This window comes from Apodemus sylvaticus, chromosome 6 (genome assembly GCF_947179515.1).
Source record: "Apodemus sylvaticus chromosome 6, mApoSyl1.1, whole genome shotgun sequence".
In the NCBI taxonomy this organism is placed as follows: domain Eukaryota; kingdom Metazoa; phylum Chordata; class Mammalia; order Rodentia; family Muridae; genus Apodemus; species Apodemus sylvaticus.
Genome location: NC_067477.1, coordinates 115,141,942 through 115,161,622, shown reverse-complemented (window position 1 = coordinate 115,161,622; position 19,681 = coordinate 115,141,942). Strand labels below are relative to the sequence as shown.

At 50.9% G+C, this 19,681-nt stretch overlaps 1 protein-coding gene across 1 annotated transcript; it reads right to left on the bottom strand.

The window, feature by feature from the left end:
• Window positions 1–45: 45 nt before the first annotated feature.
• Window positions 46–19,194, bottom strand: Fam166c (family with sequence similarity 166 member C). Its single transcript, XM_052184794.1, has 4 exons — window positions 19,121–19,194; window positions 3,311–3,581; window positions 1,752–1,864; window positions 46–190 (listed from the first exon to the last, which is right to left on the bottom strand). Exons 1-4 carry the CDS (start codon window positions 19,192–19,194, stop codon window positions 46–48), a joined length of 603 nt encoding a protein of 200 aa, XP_052040754.1.
• Window positions 19,195–19,681: the final 487 nt, after the last annotated feature.

Here is a 19,681-nt window from a genome sequence, read left to right as displayed (position 1 = left end):
GCCAGCCTGGGCAGGCCAAGGCTCCCTGGTGTCAGCCACCTGGTTTCAGGCTCTGAACTCGAAGTAAAGGTCCCGCCTTTGCCGCTCCTGAGAGGAAACTCTCTTCCCTGATGGGAAGGTCTGGTAGGTCTTCACGTAGTCGGGGGATACTCTTAATAGGTTCCACTTACTCTTCTCACTCAGAGGAGGCCTGAGGGTAAGGATGGGCCATCGTCAGGCAGTGCGCCCAGGGGAGGGGGAGGAATGTTCGTCATAACCCCCGCGTGCCCACTATAGCTCTGTGGCCCTGTAGCCATCAGCAGTGTGACACCTGCTGAGTGAACAAGGACGTGACTTGGATTCTGGTCCTGTCCTCTGCTGAAAACAAGCTCACGTGGCGGGGAACTACTCCTGCTTTTACCCTCTTGGCTTTGTTCTGAGGAGTCACTCAGCCACTACAGGAGATGCTGGCTGCTGATGTGGTAGAGACGGTGGTGATGATGGTGGGGAAGGTGATGGTGGTGATGGTGCTGTAACTCTGAAAGGCTAGAGACTCCCCGGGATACTGACCTTCCCCAGCCACTTAAGATTAACCCTCTGTAACAGGCATGGCACGGTCAGCAGTGCAGACTACTGGGTAATTTGGAGAAGAAAGAGATACAAGGACCTCAAGAAGGGGCGCACATGGCAAGATATCAGGAGACCTGTCCCCAGGAAAGAGTTTCAAGAGACTCACTAGCTCAGAACTGCCTCAAGAGAAAGACAGTCAACACAAAGGCTGAGCAGACCCCAGCGAGCATAGGTCTCTTCCCAGACGGGGTCTCCAACCACAATGCCACCTAGCCCCAAGCTCCTGAGGTCTTCACTGGACTCAGTTTACTTTCTCATGTGCCAGACCCATCTGTCTTACAGAGAGGCACTTTTAGAGACACTGAGACAATGCCAGCAAAGTGTACCAAACTCTGTGGGAACAGCTGCTGTATCTACATCTGGAAGCTAAGGCTAGGCCTCTTGAGGCAAGCAGGGGTTAAAGGTTAGAAACCCAAACCTGTCTGCTGACCTCCTGAGTCCCCGCCCCTCCCAGACAGAGACAGGTGGGTTGCAAAGTGGGGTGGGGAACAGGCTTCGGTCTGGTCTCTACCCCTGCACAGGTCACCTCCTTCCCGCAGCAGCCATTAGGGCCCTGAGAATAAACTTGTGAAACACCAGGGGTTCGGTAACAGGAGGGAGCAAAGGTCTTTCCTGGGGGTGGTGAGGGACCCTCCAATAGCAGACTCCAAAGCGGGGCTGTAAGGCGTTTCTTACTTTGTTTAACCTGGCTGGTTAGACTTTTTAAGATAGTCTCAAGTCCGTGGATCCCAGCACATCCCAGACTGGGTTCCACAGGAGGGGGAGAGGTGTGGGTGGCAAGCTGATGACCCCTCCCTAGTCCATGTAGTGTCCTATTCATCCACCAGAGGGCAGCAGCGGCTCCAGGTTTGGACTGGTGCAGCTTTGAGAAGGGCCTTTGCAGAGGAAGCAGCAGGGCAAGTTCCCACAAGCAAAGGCTGTGGAGTATGCATCTGGTCAGGAAAACACTTCCTGATCTTCCCATGCAGGTTTCTGGCGCACCCTCCCCCCCAAAAAAAAGCTGTTGGACCCGGGACCCTCTGCAATGGCAGGCACCACTGGTTAGGTTAACTGTTTCTCAGGGTCACGGCTCCAGGGCTGGAGGAGGAGGAGCCCTGTGGATGTGTGTTTGTTGACAGCAGAGAGGAAGAGAGGACACTCACAGGTCGGTGGGTAGTGGGTACCGGTCCGGCTCCTTCACAGGCAGTACAAAGTAAGGAACACGGGACACCGTGCCAGTCTTGTCTTTATAATACTCCCGCTGCTGCTGGACTGTCTACAGCTCGGCAAAGAACACATAGCAGGTTGTGGCTGTACCGCCTGTTCCTCCATACAGCTGGCCAGGGGTGGAGCAGCCCCACCCCACCCCAGTGTTCCTGATGGAGTCCGTCCTCCGTCTCTCGGGGACAGTGACATCACACAGCGGTTTTGATGCAGAGAGTAAATGAGAACTTAGCATCTGCACGCCTAAACGCTGTTCACACACGCATGCTCTAGGCACACACATGCTTAATACACCCATGTCCGCGCGAGCATGCTCTAAGCTCCGTTTCTCCCTCGCTCCTGGAGCAGGTGTGAGTCAACATGGAGAGAAAGCCTGCCACTGACACACGGACAGACACACGGACAGACACACAGACAGACACACTGACAGACACACTGACAGACACTGACTTGACCCCATGGCTTCTCAGAGCCTGAGACCATCTACTCATCCTGCCCCGGGGAAAACTTCCTCACCCAGGACAAGTCCCCTACACTGACACCAGACAGTGACCGTGTCCTTCCCATCTAAATGGAAGGGTATTTGTGAGAGAAGATGCCGCAAAGACTAGGGCGATGCCTCATTCCCACAAGGGGACAGCGGCAGGTATGCACATGCTAAATCAGAGACGCAAAAGCACTGGGGTGTGTGGCTGGGTCCCCCCTACCCCATCTTCATCTCTCCGTCGTGCACAGTCTGGTACAGCGGGTCACACTCTCAGCGGGATGGGGGCTGAGGAGGATTAGTGGGTACAAAGAAATGTCAGGAGGGCCTTTGTGTATGATTTCTCCCGGGTTTTGCTTTTGGCTTTTCCTTCACATAAGTGGCAAGCAAGTATCCGGTGCTTGCTAATTTTATGTCAAGTTGAGACCTGTTAGAGTCATTTGGGAAAAGGGAACCTCCATTGAAAAAATGTCCCCACCAGACCAGCCTGTACGCAAGCCTGTGGGGGCATTTTCTTGGTTACTGATTGATGTGGGAGTGAGCAGGCCACTGTGACTGTTACTACCGGTGGTCCTGGATGTTGTAAGAAAGACTGAGCAGTCATGGGGAGCAGGCTAGTAAGCAGTATTTCCCCACAGCTTCTGATATGGTTCCTGGCTCAGGGTTCCTGTCTTAAGCTCCTGTCCTGACTTCCTTTTGTGGTGGACCATGATGTGGAAGTGTAAGCCGAAGAAATCCTTTCTGCCCCGAGCTGACTTTTGGCTGTGGTGTTTTATCAGAGAAATAAAAACTCTACCACAGAGCAATAGAGTCAAAAGACGTCAGGGAGCAGAAGGAAGGGGTAGGGGACGTCCCTAAAGGTTCTCCAGCCTCACGGGCTACGAGTGAGCAAGACAGGGCTGCCGAAATCCCCGGATTGTGAAAAGTCTCCTCTGCCCCTGAAACTCTGGAAAGACAACAGCGTCTCCCACCACACACAGGCTTCCCCAGGCTGGGACCAGGCAGGCAGCTTACCCTGTAAAAGTTTGTGAGCTCAGTGGTGCGCCCGTTGTCCAGGCTGGATCGGCTGTAGGTGGGCAGGTGCAGCCATCGATCCCAGTTCTGTGAGTGGTCAGACAGCACCAGGGAGCAGTTAGGGGAGAAGATGGTGGGAAAGCGGCCTCCGCTGAGAAGCGCGTAGCTCTTCTCCAAGCCTTTGTGGCGGAGGTCCTGGAAGTACTTGAACGTGGTGTTGCCGTAAGAGGAGCCAAAGGAGGAAGCCACGCTGGGGACATGGCCCTTATACCTGCAGGGACAGCGGGGAGGGGTGGAGAAGACACAGTCTCATGACACCCACGGCTAGTTCCCAGGCAGGCCTTTGAGGACTGAGGGTCCCTGTGTCCCTCTGGCTGAGAAAGGATTCTTAAAGAGCACTAGAATACTTAGGTCTTTGAGGGATGGTCACACGAACAGGCCTCTGAGCCCCTATACACCTCAGAGTACCCTCACACCTCTTAGTGAGCCTACAGGAACATCAGAGGTAAGTGGATCCTCTAGCTCTTCAGGGGCCAGCCAGAAGGTTCTGGTACTCTGTCTGACCCTGGTCTTCTGAGAGCGAACGAACTAGAGAAGTTGGTGGGGCTCAGCGGTGAAAGGCTGTGAGGACTTGGTTTATCTGCAACACAGGCCTAGATCTTGTTCCTGTGAACGGACGTTCCCTAAAGAAACTGCACTTTCAACTAAACTGTTTTCAAGGCCAAGCCACTGATTAAACCTCAAGGACTGAAAAGTTGAATGCTGCGGTCTTGAGCCTAATTGCATCCTGTCTTAGGCTATCCATATCCCCCTCGACAGCTGGGGTTTTGCCCACCTCTGTGTCTGAGGCTTCTATCCAGTGGCTAATAGGCAAAACTCTTTGGAATGCATTAACTTAAAACCCTAATTTCTACTAACCAAAAGGCTAAGTAAGAATGTCATCAGATAGCACGTGGGGCCTGTAACAGAGGAAACTTTGCTTCAAGCACCTACTCAATGTTCCCCCGATGTATTTTTAAGGTGTCTTGATTTATGACTTTGTTCTGTTACCAAAAAAGCTTCATCCAACATTTACCGCGTTGGAACACAAAATTTGGGGTCATTTAACTCTGCATTCCAGGCCCATAGACACTCATATTTGGCTCTACAATAAACTCTCTCCTCTCCTTTGAGGTGCAAATTGTGTTCTTGGTGGCTTTTTGATTTTGCTTTTTAATTAGAATTTTTTTTTAAATTTCATACATGAGTGCTGAATTTACATCAGTTCTATTCCTCCATCTCCCAACTCCTCCCAGATCCCTCCCACTCCTTCTCCAGATGAGTGTAGTTTTCCGGATGATTTTCCCATGGCCACACAAGGGTGCTTATTCACGTGACTCGAGGGCCTTGGCCATCGATCTGTGATGCTAAATGCCCGTGAACAACTCTTTGGATGCCAAGGAGGCCCAGCAAGAGGGTCAGAAGATGTGAGAGTGAAGACTCAGTGGCCCTTCTGAGATGGGAACGCCTTGGCTACATGGAGCTAACAGAGGATGACGCCCAGCAGTGTCAGATACAGACCAAAGCTTTCCAGCCAGCCTAGGCACCACTCCACCCCACTCCTCCCCGGCCAGCACCTGGTCCTCCTCCTGCTGTTAGCACAGAGGACATCTCCCGTCCACCCTGGAAATGTCACTCTTCATTATTTTGTACTTACACCCACTTCCCTGACCACTCATTTGAGTCTCTTCATGCTTCTCTATTCACTACAGAAAGAGAGGAAGAGAGAGGGAGGGAGAGAGAGGGAGGAAGAAAGGGAGAAGAAAAGAGGGAGAGAGAGAGAGAAATAGAGAAACACAGACAGACAGACAGACAGACAGACTGCAGACAGACAGACTGCAGACATGTGGAGAGGCCAGAGTGGCTCTTGCTCTCTTCCATTGCTCTCCACCTGACTTTTTGAGACAGGCTCTCTCTGAATCTGGAGCTCACTTGGTTGGACTTGCTGTCTAGTGAGTGTTGTTGGACCCTCCCGACTCCCAGAGTTCACATACTGGTGTGTTTTTTTTTATTCAATATATTTTTATTTACATTTCAAATGATTTCCCCTTTTCTGGCTTCCCACTCCCCAAATGTCCCATAAGCCCTCTTCCCTCCCCCTATTCCCCCATCCACCCCTTCCCACTTCCCTGTTCTGGTATTCCCCTATACTGCTGCACTGAGTCTTTCCAGAACCAGGGGCCACTCCTCTGTTCTTCTTGGACATCATTTGATATGTGGATTATATTTTGGGTATTCCAATTTTCTAGGCTAATATCCACTTATTAGTGAATGCATACCATGATTGATCTTTTGAGACTGGGTTAGTATGATGTTCTCCATTCATACTGTCTAAGAATTCAGACAGCTCCATTCATCTGTCTAAGAATTTCATGAGTTCATTGTTTCTAATGGCTGAATAGTACTCCATTGTGTATACATACCACATTTTTTTTTGTATCTGTTCCTCCGTTGAGGGATACCTGGGTTCTTTCCAGCTTCTGGCTATTATAAATAGGGCTGCTATGAACATAGTGGAGTACGTATCCTTATTACACGCTGGGGAATCCTCTGGGTATATGCCCAGGAGTGGTATAGCAGGATCCTCTGGAAGTGAGGTGCCCAGTTTTCTGAGGAACCGCCAGACTGATTTTCAGAGTGGTTGTACCAGTTTTCAACCCCACCAGCAGTGGAGGAATGTTCCTCTTTCTCCACATCCTCGCCAACACCTGCTGTCTCCTGAGTTTTTAATCTTAGCCATTCTGACTGGTGTAAGGTGAAATCTCAGGGTTGTTTTGATTTGCATTTCCCTAATGACTAATGATGTTGAGCATTTTTTAAGATGCTTCTCAGCCATCCGAAGTTCTTCCGGTGAAAATTCTTTGTTTAGCTCTGTACCACATTTTTAATAGGGTTATTTGGTTTTCTGGGGTCTATACTGGTGTGTTCTACCACACTTGGATTTTTAACTTTATGTGGGTGCTAGGCAACTGAACTCAGACCCTCAAACCACCTGTCTTAGTCACTCACTGTTCTAAGGCTGTAAAGAGACTCCACAGCCAAGGCATCTTTTATAAAAGGAAGCATTTGATCGGGACTTGCTTAGAGTCTCAGAGGGTTAGTCCACTATCATCATGGCAGGGAGCATGGCATGGGATGGAGAGCTATATACTGATCTATAGACAGAGGAAGAAGCACTCTGCTTGGTATGGGCTTTTAAAACCCAATGCCCATCCCCTTCCTCCAACAAGGCCTCCCCTACTCCAACAAGGCCACACCTCCTAATCCTTCTAATCCTTTCAAACAGTTCCACTCCTAGTGACTAAGCCTTCAAATCTAAGAGCCTTTGGGGCCTGTAGCCATAACACAGTGCAAAATGCATGTAGTCCAACTTCGAAAGTCCTCATAATCCTTCACGGTCTCAGCAATGTTTAAAAGTACAAAGTTCAAGTCCCTGAGACTGAGACTAAAGCAATCTCTTAATGATAACACCCCCTCACCCCATAAAATCAAAAGCAAAAAGCAGGTCATATACTTTCAACATACGACACAGAATACATATTACCATTCCAAAATGGAGGAAAGGGAGCACAGTGAGGAAATCCTGGGTCAAAGCAAGACCTAAAACCAGCAGGGAAAACTCCAAATTCTGCATCTCTATATTTGATGTAAAAGCACTCTTCAGATCCCAAGTCCTTCTGGCTTTGATGACGGCAGCACACTTTTTCTCTTGGGCTGGTTCCACTCTGTCAGCAGTTCTCCTCAGAAGGTATCCCACAGCTCTGGCATCTCTAATATATCAGGGTCTCCAACAAAATCCAGGCTATACTCTCACAGCTTCACACAATGGTCTCTATGGACTTCCATGCAGGGACTCCCTGACATGTGCTGGGCCTCAGTGGCTTTCCATAGCTGTGTGTGTGTGTGTGTGTGTGTGTGTGTGTGTAGGGGGAATGCCACAACGCTAGCCCTGTATACCCATCCTTTGATAAAGCCAGGCCATGTGTGTGGTCGAAGCTGCCGAGTCATTTCTGCTTGCAGCAGCTGGAGCTTGCTGCCTTCTGTTCAATTATGCGTGCGCCAGCTTCCCATTGTTGATGGATTCCTTTGTTGCTTAAGCCAGCTTCCCATTGATGGATTCCTTTGCTGCTTAAGCCAGCTTCCCATTGTTGATGGATTCCTTTGCTGCTTAAGCTTTCTCTCAATTCCCTCTCACAGTCTTTAAAGGCTGGGCCCCTTTGGGGTCTTTTTCTGACACGCAGGCCATTGCCTTTACCATAATCTAGCCTAGGAGCCCCCTTCAAGCACAGAGTGCTGCATGCCGCTGCACACTACACGTCTCTCTTGGGCCTTTCCAGGGCATGACCTGTCACTCCTACTTGGCCCAACAGTCTGGCCTTAGCTCCATGAAGAGTTCTCCCTTCCTGCCAGGGTGAAAACCAGACATCTCCATCCCTCACATCCAGCCAGCCCTTAGGTCCCATCTCTCCACTGTTCCATTAGGCTTGGTCTTGTCTCCTTCACAGAGACTTGGGCCACAACATCTTTGTTGTTTTCCTCATTGTGCTCCAACCTCTCCCCCTTGAATCCCACACACGGCACTGCCCAGCATTGGGTCCTAGGTGAGGCACTTAAAGCCCCATCCACCTGACATCTCAGGCCTATGGAGTCACTGTGTTTCTATAGGTGCCGTGTTCCCTCCCTCTCTGGTTTCTCTCTGCCTCCTCCTTTTCCTGGGTTCTTATCCTGTGTCTCCTGCGATCAGGATGTCAATCTGTCCATTTTACTCCCTCTGTCCCTCCCCCATTTCCTTTTGAGAATGTGCAACCATGGCTGGAGTGGAACTTACTATATAGACCAATAGGCCTCAAGTTCAGAGCTCTACCTGCCTCTACCTCCTGAGTGCCAAATGCATGTTACCACGCTCTGCCTCCCAGTGTTAAATGGTCCTCGAGACTTGTGGGATACCACGCATGCCTAAGAGCTTCTCCCTCTCCTGGCTCTGATTTGCTGCCTGTTACCTTTGCACCCTGACCTCCCCTCCATCGCCTGCACCTGTGTCTGTTCAGATGGCTGCAACTCTCCACACCCTCCACCAGATGGCGAGCTTCTCAGATGCAGAATGGGGTTGGGTTTTACCTATCTGAGTCACTGGCTCTTCATAAGTGTGTGTGAGGAGAAAATAAATTGTTTATTAAACAGACAAAACAGGTGGGCAGATAGTGTACCAGCAGCAGTGGTGATGGGCACAGTTGACCATAGATTAGCAAGCACCAGAAAGTCAGGGACTGTGTTCAGGGGCTTGTATATACGCCTTAAGACAACTGCCCTCCATGAGAACTGATGCCTTACCACACCAGGGCAATCCCAGAAACACCCTGATAGCACAGAGAACTATAGCTTCTCTGTTCCTACATTCCAGACATTCATCTTGCTCCAAGGGATCTATGTCCCCAGAGGCCCCCTTGAGCCTCTGCCTCCTTACCAACAGGTAAAGGCCTAGAATTAAGTAGTAATAAACTATTTCCTTCCCTGTAGTTTTGGGGTTGATGGGAGAGCAGGAGGCAGGAAAACTATGTTGACTGACAGACAGAGCTGCTGGTTGATTTCCATTGTGGTGAAAACATCTCAAGTTCCTCTGGTTCCCGTCTTGTCCCTCCCACCAGTGGGCCTGGGATGCAGTAGCAAGAATGCCACCTGGGTCAGGGCCGGAAGTAAAGTCGCCACAGAGGAGGCTGAGCTGGGAGATCACATCACTGGTTTCACAGGTCTCTCTCCAGCACCTTCACTCTGTTCTTTAACTTCATGGGCTCTTGATACTTTTGTATCCACTTCAGAGCCCTTTCTTCTGGGTCCTCCTGGACTTCCTGCTGACCGCCATGCCCCCTCTGATTGAGAGCTCAGGAGTCTTTGTTGCCCTCTCCTGGGAGCATGGGTGACCATGTTGGTCACTCTCAGAAGACAGAATCCTCCTCTGTAAAATGGCTTGCCCCTTCTTGACCTGGAGTCCCCCTTTCTTGTCTGTTTCTCTAGACGAGCAGATAGTGTGTCTTCAGCAGTGATGATGTGCACGGTTGACCATCCTCCCTGCCATCTTCAATGTCTCCTCTTCTCCTCACTTCTTCCCTGTGCGGAAAGATGTGCCCTGGTCTTTTCTAGGCTGTGAAGCTCCACAGGAGACTTTGTTGCCTCTCACATCTTAGCCTTTCTCTTCCTTTGTGTCTCTGCCTCTCTAAGGAATGCCCCAGAACCTCTGTCTTTGTTTCTTCAGCCCTGGCCTTTCCTGGCCTCTCTCGCCCCTCCCCCATCTCACCCTCTGAATCCGAAACCCCTACTGCATTGATCAAGACCCTCCAGGGCCATCCGATGTCTGTGGTTCACCGGCCCCTCTGTTACATTTGGACGGATGACGATAATGATCCCTGTTTGGGAGGAAGCAACTCTGAGAAGCGGAAGCAGAGCTTCACGCTGTACAGTAGACCTCCTAAGAACACAGATTCAATAAGCTGCAAAGTCAGAGACGGTGGGTATGCGAGTCCAGCCAGCTGGAACCAACTGGCGAGCTCCAGGTTCAACGAGACTCTGCCCAACAAACACCATGGAAAGCCAGTGAGACGGCTCCGTAACGGCACTTGCCACCAAGCGGGACAGCCTGGGGTTAATGTTCAGAACCCACACAACTGAAGGGGAGGACCAACTCCCACTGGTCCCCCACATGTGCAGCGGCACTCACGTGCATGCATGTACATACAGACACATTACATAAATACATGTAATAAAAACGTTTACCCCCCCCCCCACACACACACCACATCACATGTGGTAGTTGGAATGAAAATGGCCTCCCTGAGCTCATGGGGAATGGCCTTGTTGGAAGAAGTGTGTCACTGGGCTTTGAGGTTTCAGAAGCCCAGGCCAGCCAGCGACTCACTCTCTTTGTCATAAATCAGGTGAGCTACACCAGGCTGCCCCGCAGCGGCTCATCTCGGCTTGTTGTCCTCCAGGGGCAGCACGTCTCCACTCTCCTACCCGTCTCATAGGAATATGAGCCACCTTTAAAGGGTCCCAGCCACCCCAGATAGCTCTGTCTGTCTTCTTCCCTCTGTCTCCTGCCCCCAACCCCCTCTCATGTCACCATTCCAAGACAGCCTTTTGCTCCCACTGCCTCCCCCGCCCCCCCCATAGACCTGCTGTGTGGAGTGAGGTCTTAGCAGCACACCTAGGCCCCAGGCCCAGCGAAGGTCGCCCCACTGCTTTCTCCTAACGCTCTCCTCCTGCTGCCCGCAGGTCCAGATGTAGACAGCTCAGATACTCTCCAGCACTGTGTCTGCCTGCAGGTGCCAACATGCTTCCTAAGGTGATGACAATGGACGGAACCTCTGAACAATAAACCAGCCCCAACCGAATGTCTTCTTTATAAGAGTTGTGTGACCGTTGTGTCTCTTCAGAGCAGTAGAAACCCTAAGACCCCACAGCACTAAAAGATCGAATGGAGGAAGCATGCATTGTAGGGCACACTCTACAGGAAGCAGGACCTGAGACTATCTATCACCCCAGCCAAGGGTCCAGCCACTCCTCTCCCTGCCTGAAGGTGGGGAAAACGCTCACGGACTCGCCCTAAAAGAAGTATTCAGTGACAAAACCCTGCCAACCAAAAGGTGATTCAAAGGGAAAACGGAATTCAGTCATGGAGAGCGTCTGTGAGCAGTCAGGACGAGCAGCAGCCCTCCAGCCTACTTAAGAGCACAACCAGGAACAGCAGGCAGGTGAGCGCTGAGTGCAGAGCGAATGTTATAAAACCTGTCAAGGTAAAAATAACCTGAGCAACCAAAAAAAAAAAAAAATCGAGAGGAGGGTGGAGGGGAGGTGGGGGCGCACCAAGAATGCCTCTGAGCAGTCAGTCGTGCCTGGAGGATGGAAATGCCACTGAAAGCCAGGGCAACGTGAGTGATGCTGAGTCTCAGCCTTTGGGAGGTGCTTTCTCCCGACCTGCCCCCACACCCAAGGATCGCTGAGGGATTAATATCTTTTTCTGATGAGATGGCATTTATCGAAAGTCTGCCTAGTCTTTCCTTTTATTTCAGTTTCCTTCCCTTACATTCTAGTGAGATTAAATTTCACACTTTCATTTTGAAATAGCAAATAGGCTCTGATTTTTTTTTTAAATAAAATTGCTTTTGTATGACTTCACATCTGTCTCCTTTTTCTGGCCCTTTTTTCAGACCTAAGGTGGGGTTCACCAAATGATGACATTGGGTGTTAGATTTGGGAAGACTCACTGTTCTCTTTTTGGTATATGCGTCTAAGAGAGAGGCAGAGCAGGGAAGACAGAGAGAGGTTAAAGCCATTTTTCTGTGAACCCAACTGTGTGGTGACATAATGCTAGGCTGTGGGGGACACAAGTTCCGACTCTCGGGCAGAAGTGATGGTGTCGTGAGGGTGCGTCCTGTGTGGGTGACGTGTTGGTAGCTAACAAAGAGCAGCTCCAGCTCAAGCTGGATCGTGGTCAGGCTCTCATGAAGGGCCAGGAGGGAAGCCCACTCCTGTGGTGGGGACTGGCAGAGCTCTGTATGGAAGTCTCCTTTGGGAGTTAGGAGAAGGGCTTGGCTTTAGGAGAACCACAAAGCAGGGATTGGAAAGGTCTGGTGGAGGGAGGGTCAGCGCTGGTCCTGAGTCATCTTGGTATGACCTATGGTTCTATTTTCAAAGATTGACTCCTTTCAGGAAACCGCACCACGAGAGACTTCCATCTCTCATTCCCTGATGATGCCTGGCTCCAGCTCCAGCCCCAACCACTCTGCCCACAGACGCTCTTGCGCCACTCTCCACACAGGGAACCTGCCTGCTTCTTCTGCCTGGTGTTATAATCCTGCCCTTGTTAATACCACTTTGTCCAGAAAACAGTAGTCCGTGTTTCTTCTCTGTCACCTGCACACAGCTCTCCCTCAATCCTGTTCATATACTCCCCAAATCTCTGTCTTCCTCTCTACCACAACTGTGCTCATACCAGGACAATCTCAATTCTAGTGTCTCTCCCTTCAACCAAGTCCTGTCCCCACTTCCTCCCCCCTCCCAGTCCCATCCTATCCACCCTCCCAAACCCCTGCTGTAGCCTGTGTCCAGGTCAGAGTGACCTTCACCACTGCCCACTGCCCTCTAGATGCCCAGGCCTAGCAGTGGTGCACACAGCTTCTGATGCTCTCAGTAGCTCCTACGTCTGCAGGGCTGATCTTCTGCCCACCAGGACATTTGCCCTTCTACTGGATTGGGAAGAGCCAGCCAGCACTCTGAGTTGACCCCTGACCTCACCCTGTACCTGGTGTGAATGTTTGCTGTTGGTATTATCATTCTTACACTCAGAGTCAAGTCCACACATGTCCTGGTGAATGTATTTGGTTTTGTCAACTTGACACAGGTAGTCATCTGGGACTCCATCAGGTAGCCTGTGGGGGCGTTTTCTTAGTGGGTGATTGATGAGGGCCACCCAGGGCAGGTGGTCCTGGGTCACAGAACAAAGCTGACTGAGCAGGCTAGAGGGAGCAAGCCAGTAAGGGGAGTTTCTCCGTGGTCTTTGCTTCACTTCTGCCTCCCGGCTCTAGCCCTGCCTGAGTTCCTATCCTGGCTTCCCTCGGTGATGGACTGTGATTGGACTGTGTAAGGCAAACAAACCTTTTCTTCCCCAAGCCCATTCTGGTCAGTGTCTTATCACAGCAACAGAAACAGCAAAAGTCTACCTCCATGTTCTTCCCAGGCCCCCAAACCAGCATAGATCAATACGTGCTCATAGGAGGACCGGAAGTCCAGATCAAGGGGCACAACAGTCCCCAGCCTGTTTTAAAAAGTTCAGACTTTTGAAGCACATGAAGCATCCCACCCACAGGACACTGGGCTCTTCTGAAGAAAAGAACAGCGGAAATGAGACTTGTTCTGATGACTTCTCTTGACACTCCCCCAGCTCCCCGAGGGCTCCTCCTCTGCTCCCTGCCTTCCCACCCTCTCTGAATGCCAAGATATTTGCGTCTCAATAGAATAGAAGCCCCCTCCTCCGCAGCTCTCCTAAGCTCTGCCTGGCTTCCAGTCTGAATTCTAAGCTCTGCCAGGTGCATGCGTGCGCACACAGTCTCATTATTTATCTCTCGGAGGACACATCAAGAACCTGGGTGTGTGTCCCTTGGCCGCACCTGGGTGTGTGGGCCTTCAGCAGACCCGTAGAGCTCCACGATAGAGCCTCCTGTTCCTCTGGGACTGAGGGGCATCGAACAATGGCACACACTTGTCTCCCGATGAACCCTTCTTCTGTCCCATCTCTCATCGAGAGCCATGTTTCTCCATCTACCTGACACACAAGCTAGGAGATACTAAGCAGAGCTCTTGGGCCAAGACCACAGATGGATTCTAAGGCCCCTTGTGGATCGCTGTGTGCAGAGAGCAATCCTATCCCTGCCTCTTAAGAGCGCTGGCTGGCCCCAGAGCTGACATTAAAATTAATTATCGTGAGCATCAGGGATCCCTCGAGCAGCCTTATTAACTAATTCACTTGCTACAGTCAGTGTGTTCCCGGTCCATGTGCAGCCGGTGCATCTACACCTTCCACTGAGGACAATATTGATAGCATCCTCCCGCCCCATCCCATGCCCCGGCAGGCCTGTGAGGCTCCCCACTGCCTGTGGAATAAAGAACAAAACAGGCCAGTGGGGGGGAGGGAGCTCCTAGCTGTGAGCCTGTATGGAATGCCTTTCCAGGCCATGCCAAGTACACTCTTTTTCTTAAACAATGCTATGAATTGAACACAGGAATTCTATGTGTGCTAGGCAAGTCCTCTCTCCTTAGCTCTGTTCCCAACCCAAGTGCCTTCACTCCCAGGACGCCTCTAGGCCACGCTCCTCTAGACTCATGTGCAGGGTGACTGACCTGTGCACATTCGATCGTATTTGAAATGGTCTGAACCCTTGGAATATTCTTTCTACTCCTGTTTGTGGTCCTGCTGCTCCCTCCCGGTAGGTGACCTGTAAATATTTATTGGGTCAAATTGACCAGCAGAGGCTCATTTTGACGAGCCCATCTTTCTCTAGGAAGGGGAGAGAACCTCTGAGAGGAAGCCCATGTTCCAGGCTCCTGACGCTCTGTTCACAGGGGTTCCTTAATGCCACACCTTGTGTGAGAGTTACCAGCCACTTAAGAACTGCCCCCAGCTCTCCGAACAGCCTAGGGAGGAGGAAGAAATAGCCTTGGGTCAGAGGTGCTGAGAGCCTTGAGGACCACCCTGGAAGAAGATCCTCACACTAGAACAGGCTTCCACTAAGGAGGCTAAGGCTGGGGTAGGACTTCCTGAAGGGGCTGAATCTAGAGCAGGAGGGGAGTAGGACCTTACCGTCTGGCACCTGCTTGTTGCAGCTGGGGCGCCACCTGCTGGTGAATCTGGGATGAGACCGACAGAAGATGGCTGCCTATGAGCCTGAGTCAGACCCTACAGCCCGAAGAGGTAGCTATGGGAAGTCACACACAGGAAGGGCACACACCAACAGGAAGGTCCCACATCAGGAGATACCTTTTTAAAAATGCTTAGGGGCTGGAGTGACGGCTCAGCGGCTAAGAGCACTGACTGCTCTTTCGAAGTCCTGAGTTCAAATCCCAGCTGCCACATGGTGGCTCACAGCCACCTGTACAGCTACAGCATACTCATATACATAAAATAAATAAATAAATACATCTTAAAAATGCTTAGGCTGCTGCCTGCCCCTTCGCAGAGGTCCTCCACGCTGGAATCACCAATGGAAAACCTCTCCCTTGTGCTTAGCTGACCAATGGCATCGGAACCTCTACGTAGGTGTGGCTCATGGGAAAACACAAACTAAAGCTCTCAGAGGACCTAACAGTGACGCGCACAGCTAGCTGAGACAGCCCTTGCTTCACACTCCACGACGACGACAACGACAACGACGATGATGACGACGCTGACGCCGACGCCGACGGAGTGGCCCACCTCGGAGGCAGCATTTCCCAAGCTCTGCCCCACCCCATCATGTCCCTCCTGTACCTCCGTACCTCGCCCGTGAAGCCACAGGCCTCAGGGAACTGGCAGGTGCGGGGAATGGATCGCTGCCCAGGCTGGCCTCAGAAGAATGGTTGCTAAAATTTCCAAAATATCTGTTATGTTAAAAGCTACTATTAAAAGATAAATGAATAATTAGCTAGTATAAAAATTGAGTTACTTAAAGTTGCAATTAAACGAATCGTATGAAAACGAAGTAAATAAATGTGCGGAAAAACATCGCCCCTGATCATATATATGGTCTGTGCTCTCTAGTTTCTACCTATTAGATTTTACAGGGAGGACACAGACTGGCCTCTCTCTCGTCAAGGAGGATTTATTTGCGAAGAGACCTCCAGGTATTTATCTCTCGCTATCCACTTTCTTCCTGTGCCTATGAACTCATGAGGAAGTTTAACTTATAAACTGTATACGAAAGGCTAACCATAACTAATGCTATAAATGGAACAATTACAACCACACACCGTAATTAAAGTTATTTAAAGCTTATGAATTATTGAGCTCTGGAAGGTTCCATTCTTAATTTCCCACTGTGGTTGAACTTTGGTAACTGAACTTGCCGGAAGCCCATGTCCTGTGTCGTGGTGTGTCACCACGTACCTAGCTTCACAGCCACCACCCTGACATCTGGAAACGAACAACCAGGGAGGGTTTCTGCCACAGATCCAGGTAAACACTACAGATCCTCAGGAGTGAGCTTCAAGAAGCAGGCTGGGCGTGAGTGAGCGTACAAGAAGCGTGGATGGAGGTAGAGACACAGGGAAGGCGCCGCCCACCTGCGCTGGCCTGCAGGCAGAGGGCAGACTCTCACAGACTGGCTTATACCTTCAAAAGGCTCATGGTTCCAGGGCCTTGGACTCAAGAGTTCTTTGCCTGGTAAGCATGACAGGGCATATACAAATAGTGGACCAGGTATATACAGATATTATCTACGAAAGATAATGTGCCACTTAGGAACAGCAAGAAACAAATCCGGCCATCTTGATAGCTATCTGAACACTGTCATCATCATCCCCAGCACCACCACCACTACCATCATCGTCATCACTATCATCCTCATGTGGTGCTGCCCCCCAAACCCCCAGAGCTTGAGACCTTGAACACAGTAGTGCACTCACTAACAATAACAGCTAACAGTCACTGAGCACAGGGCTTTGCACACATTGGATGATTTCCTTTCCTTTAACCTGCACGCCATTGTCTTCTTTTACTAGACAGCTAAGTAGAGCTTGTCAAAGGTAAAGTAATGACAAGACCGGAACTCCAACCCAGGCAGGCTGGCTCACGGCTGTCTGTCTGCTCCTGCCGTGCAGAGTAAGGAGAAACTGTGCTGTACTCCACCAGGGCTCGGCGTAGGTACTGAGATAGAGCGGAAGGTTAAAGCCGAGAGGTCTTGCTGGGTGGCCCTGGGCACAATGCTCGCTCCAACCTCCTCTTGGTTGCGATGAAGACCTTTTTGTTTATTATTTTTCAGGGGACAGCGCTGCATGTTACTATTACTTGTGTGTGGGGGTCAAAGGACAGCTTTCCCTTGGGTTCTCTGCTCCTTCCACCATGTGGGTCCCAGGTATTGAACTCAGATCGTCAAGTTCCCTTATGCACTGAGCCTGTGGAAACCTTTCTGCAGAGGGCTTGGTGCATGCTTGGTGGGGAGGGTCGCGGTGTTACCGTGAGGGTGGGGCAGAGACCTGGCTCCAGCCCAGCTCTTTACAGTCACCAGCAGGAGATCATGCGTTGACCCCAATGGCCTCCATGCCAGCATCTGAAAAGCAGGGAGGAGGGCAGTCCCAAATAACCCAAACATTCCCTGCCTGCAGATAAATCCACAAAGAGGGTGATTTAGGTGTCAAAAGAGAATGACTATTCTTTCAAATCTGTGATTAATGTTTGAAAAAGAACAGGGAAATAATAATAATAATTATCCAAGCCAGGTAGGGAATCCTGGAGTCTTTCATTAAGTTAACGGGATTGCCACCGTGGCAGTAGAAACGCCAGCTGTCCTGATTCATTCCTTGCTGAGGGGGACCTTTAAAGAAAGCGTATCTCTCCCAGAAAGGTCTTGACAGGAAGCAGCAGCCCTGGCTCAGCGACTCTGCCTATCAAGAGGCCAGGCTTGAAGCCCCCTTTAGCGCCCATTGTCTTTACTATTTCTAAACTCATCATGGGGTAGGATGCAGTCCTCAAGGGAAGCGTAGGCAAGCCTAGTGTTTAGAGAGGCGCTGTGGGGGTTACCCTGAAATTACAGCCTCTGTAGCTTCTAGCGTGAAGCAATCTCAGGATAGGGCTGCTGGCACAGCAGGGCTTGCCCTGCAGGCGGCAAAGAACCAACCAGTTCTGCAGAAGAAGCTTTTCCAATGAAAAGCCTGTGGAGCAGGGGTTCTCAACCTTCCCAACGCTGCAACCCTATAACATGGCTCCTCAGACTGCGGTGACCCCCAGCCATAACATCATTTTGTTACTATTTTCTAACTATGATTTTGCTACTGTTATGAATCGTAAGGCAAATATCTGATATGCAGGGTGTCTGACATGTGACCCCTGTGAAAGGGTCGTTTGACACCATCCCCCCAAAAGAGATTGAAACCTACAAGTTGAGACCCACTGCTGTGGAGGGGTAAGAAAAATAAAAGATCAATGTCTACAACCATACTTCATGACGGACAGCTAGAATGTGGAAAAACCACTGCTAGCCCTGGTCCCAAAGATGAATTTGAACTAAATCTTAAGTATTTACACAAGAGCCAGGCCTGGTGCCGTAGGCTTCTAATGCCAGCACTTGGGAGGCTGAGGCAGGAGCATCAAAAGTCCAAGGACAGCCTGGCCTCCATTCTGAGCTCAAGGCCAGTCCAGGTAACTTCATGGGACTCTGCCTCAAAATGTAAAGAAAATCTAAATAGAACCCTGCCCCTTTGTCTTTGTTTCCCTGGGGATCCTATAACACCTGTCACACGCCCATGAGCACTCAACACCTTTCCCAAGTGAAGAAGGAGTGAATAGCTAACTCCCATGGCCTGGTGATCCGATGTGCCTGGCTGGCCTTTGGGAAACTGCTATGCTTTGTAAACCAGCTTTGTCTGATGGGTCCTGTCCACAGACATGCCGGATGGAACCTAGAGTCCCAGACTCTGGGGCAGCTCCTTCCACACACACTGTCCTGTAAATGTTGGTAACACAAGATCCCCCTTCGTTCTGCTCCTTCTGCAGGAAAACAACTCGAATTTTATGTAAAATATAATGTGTTCTGTCGACGCTTGTGGCTTTCACCCTGCAGTCTGCTCGGTTCGCGGGAGAAAGGGTGTAAAAATCAGGTGGATAGTGTACGCTACCAACTGTCGCATACTGCCCCGCCAGATTCTGCTAGGCATGCCCACCCGGCGGCGTCAATCCCTCCTTCCTGGAAAACCAGGCACTCCCCGCTCCTCTTCACAGTATTTCTCTGTGAGCCAGACTGCTTGCTCCAAACACATTTTCATATTCTCTTTCTCCCTCAGTCTGGACCCCATCCACAGCAGGTGGGCTAATTCTCGGCCACCCACTTCTCCAGCCCCACCACCAGCCCGTCTGTTGTTACAGCAGAAAGACCTGGAAAGCCAAGAAGGAAACCTTGGCCAGGTGGGGTTCCTTGAAGCCCCCAGAGCCGGAGGGCGGGGCCTCGGCGTTCCCGCAGGGGTGTGCGGAAGGGAGGAGAGCGAGGACTCTGACCCGCAAGTTCCCCTGTGTTAGGGTGCCTGGCGGCTTACCCGGGCATGAGAGCTGGGGGCACGAAGGCGGCATTGAATTCGGTCATTAATGTGCCCGCGCTGCGGAAGGCCATGGTGGGTGCTGCGAGCCCCAGCGCGGTGGCTCGGCTCAGCCCTGCGGTAAACAGCCAGCTGGTCACCCGGCAACCACATGCCTGGCAACCTGAGTTCGTTCTGGGACAGTGAGTCCTCTTTGCTGTGTGCTCCCTGGACCTTCTCTGTCTCGCAGCTCGGAAAAGCTGCCGCCCCATCCTCACAAGGTTACTGTGTGAGTCCCCCAAGTGTCCCTGACATCTGTCTAGTTTAGGTGTTCCTATCTACCGTGCTCAGATATGCTGCAGAGATGAAAGAGCTGGATCGATCCTGAAGAGGTTCTTGTAATCCCGTCTGGACCTCGAGGGCTCCCTCCACCCACGGAGCTCCCTCCGGAAGTGGCTCTATGGTGGACCTCACTTTATGTGCCGGTGGGTTCCCGCCCCTGTCATTTTCAATGTTCACTAATTTTCTCATTAGTTTCTCCTTTCTCCCCTGGAACTTACTTTTCCCACGGTCCTCCAATAG

Excerpts from the sequence above, each read along its gene's own strand:
- Fam166c (XM_052184794.1), bottom strand. The coding sequence starts at position 19,194 with ATGGCCTTCCGCAGCGCGGGCACATTAATGACCGAATTCAATGCCGCC. Across the intron at positions 3,582-19,120 it reads CCCCCAGCTCTCATGCCCGG|GTATAAGGGCCATGTCCCCA; the intron begins GTAAGCCGCCAG and ends CTGTCCCTGCAG. Across the intron at positions 1,865-3,310 it reads AGCTCACAAACTTTTACAGG|ACAGTCCAGCAGCAGCGGGA; the intron begins GTAAGCTGCCTG and ends GCCGAGCTGTAG.